This window comes from Penaeus monodon, chromosome 29 (assembly GCF_015228065.2).
Source record: "Penaeus monodon isolate SGIC_2016 chromosome 29, NSTDA_Pmon_1, whole genome shotgun sequence".
NCBI lineage: Eukaryota > Metazoa > Arthropoda > Malacostraca > Decapoda > Penaeidae > Penaeus > Penaeus monodon.
Genome location: NC_051414.1, coordinates 13048131 through 13050433, shown reverse-complemented (window position 1 = coordinate 13050433; position 2303 = coordinate 13048131). Strand labels below are relative to the sequence as shown.

General features: G+C 52.3%; 1 protein-coding gene across 1 annotated transcript in view; it reads right to left on the bottom strand.

Moving 5' to 3' along the window:
• Positions 1–1943, bottom strand: part of LOC119591742 — a 3906-nt gene extending 1963 nt beyond the window's left edge. The window contains 3 exon segments of the mRNA XM_037940491.1: positions 26–1004; positions 1007–1703; positions 1858–1943. Coding sequence (XP_037796419.1) covers positions 26–1004; positions 1007–1703; positions 1858–1878 — 1697 coding nt within the window. The 5' untranslated portion in view covers positions 1879–1943.
• Between the last annotated feature and the right edge of the window lie 360 nt (positions 1944–2303).

The following is a 2303-nucleotide window of genomic DNA, read 5'->3' as shown; positions in this document are numbered from 1 at the left end:
TATCTCGGGGATGACGCAGCACTACCGGTGTAAGTGGAAAGGGCTTGAGGGCGAGTGTGATGTTGCAGCTGCAGAAGGGGACGAAGAGGGGAAGGGCGAAGCAGCGGGAGAAGAGGAGACTTGTTCAGCCTCGAATCCTACACCTTCTCCGGCGCGGAAACGGTAAGTGCGGCGTGTTCCTTGGTCGTCGAGCAGCGTGTAAGTGCCCTGGACGTTTCCGTCTGCGTCGGCTGACTCTGAGCGAGAATATTGTTCTGAGTCGAAGGCGAAGCTGTAGGAGGCATCAGCGTTGGTGTCAGCGAGAGGGTCGACGAAGGGAGTTTCTCGCACTGGAACGATCCTTCCAGTTGGCTGACCGGATGGCGCCCCAGGAACCTCAGGTCCTACGGGAATGTGAGCTCCTTCAGCAATGAATCCCGTATCAGATCCAGCTTGATAGCGAATAGCTCTTTGTTGGCCGTCATCTGCTACAAAGGCGAAGTTGCCGTCAACATTGTTATGTGCGTCGCCAGACTCTGCTCGGGAGTGAGTGGGAGCCTGGTAGGAGAAGGAATAGCCTCCATCAGGACGTGTTTCAGTGCGCGTGTTAGCTTCTCCGAATGGACGTCCACTGACGCCCCTTGAGAGGGAGGAAGCTGAACCCGAGGCGGAATAAGTGTGAGTTGAAGGACGAGAGAAAGTGGAGGCGGTAGGGTCAGACTTGACGGAAGGTGTGTGAGAAGCAAAGGAAGTTGATGCGGGTCTGGAGGCGGAATGAGGTTGAGGAGCAGTAGGAAGGTGGTCTCCCGAAGCCTGGAATCCTCGGTTGGCGCCGGCTGCATAGTTAACATTTCGTCTGACTCCGTCATCTGCTACGAAGGAAAAGTGTCCTTCCACGTTGAGGTTTCCATCGGCAGATTCGGCTCGCGAGTGATCCCCGGCGTCAAAAGAGAAGGAATAGGAGCCATCTGGGCTGGCACCGCTCTGCCGAGAAGAGGCGGCGGCTCCTGTAGAAGGAAACGAGATCCAGAGGGAGAGCCGACACCACGAGAGGCTGAAGAGGTCCCTGGAGTGGCCGAATATCCAGTTCCTAGGCGAGAGTGAGAGAATCGAGTTCCAGAGGAGAGTCGAGTGGCGGCGGGAGTGGACTTGGAGTCTTGTGGCGCGGTAGGAAGATCGCTACCTTCCACCACAAAACCGGTGCCTCTGCCAGCAGTGTAGGAGTAAGTGCGAGTGCGACCTTGATCGTCGGTGTAGGAGTAAGAGCCACGAACGTTGCCGTCAGAATCACTGTGTTCCGACCGAGCCTGACCTTGTTCTGCGAAGTCGAATCCATAGGAAGCATCTGCGTTTGGATTGGCTAGAGGGTCGACGAACGGAGCGCGTGCGCGAGCTTGAGCGTGCGCAGCCTCGAAGTCTGGATGCGTGGCGGGAAGGTGAGCACCCTGAGGGACGAAGCCTCCCTCACCTGCCTCATAGTGAAGGCTGATTGGCTTACCATCGGGAGCTACATAGCCAAAAGAACCTCGTTGCTGTCCTGGCGTAGATGATCGTGCACTCTCGAAGGCTCCCTCTCCGGTGTCATGGCCGTACTTGTAGGTGCCATCACTGTGCAGGACGTAGTATTGGGAACGTCTGCCGGTTCCTACTTGAGGAATTCTGTAGGCACTTTCATCGGGACGAGGCAAGCTTAGTGTGCTAACCGTAAGGACGGACAACAGCACCTGAAAAAAAAAAACGATTTCTTTTCAGCTGTGACATAGAAGGTCAAATGTCATAAGATGTAAATAATATGAACAAATAATTTCGTATTATATCATCTGTAGTTAACTTTAGGATTTGAGTGTGAAAAGAAAGAAAAGCGAAAAGCTTGTTTACCAAGCTAATCCAGGCAGCCATGCTGAATGGCAGGGTGAGGGAAGTGAGCGGGGAGACGCTTCGTCAGGGTGTGCTTGGCGAACGCGGCTCCTGCCCTTTATATTCCCGGGCGAGGGTGGGATGGGTCGGCGGCCCTGATACGGTGACCCGTTAGTTTCTGGATCAACTTGAACTGAGACAATTCCATGGCCGCCTTTTCAAGGTGCTCTTCTGATGCGCCTTTTCAATCAAGCGCAAAAAGTAGTATTTAGCCGAGTTTTTATTTATATACTGTTTATCATTTTATTTTTTAGTATTACTATGAGTCTCGTGATATCCCTCATACCAATTAAGTTGCGTGAAATCACTTCATACTGAGATAGTAACAAATACAGGACTAGAATATTATACTTCTATATGAGATAAAACGTTAGAATTATGGCCATAATATGCTATTCGTGTAGTTC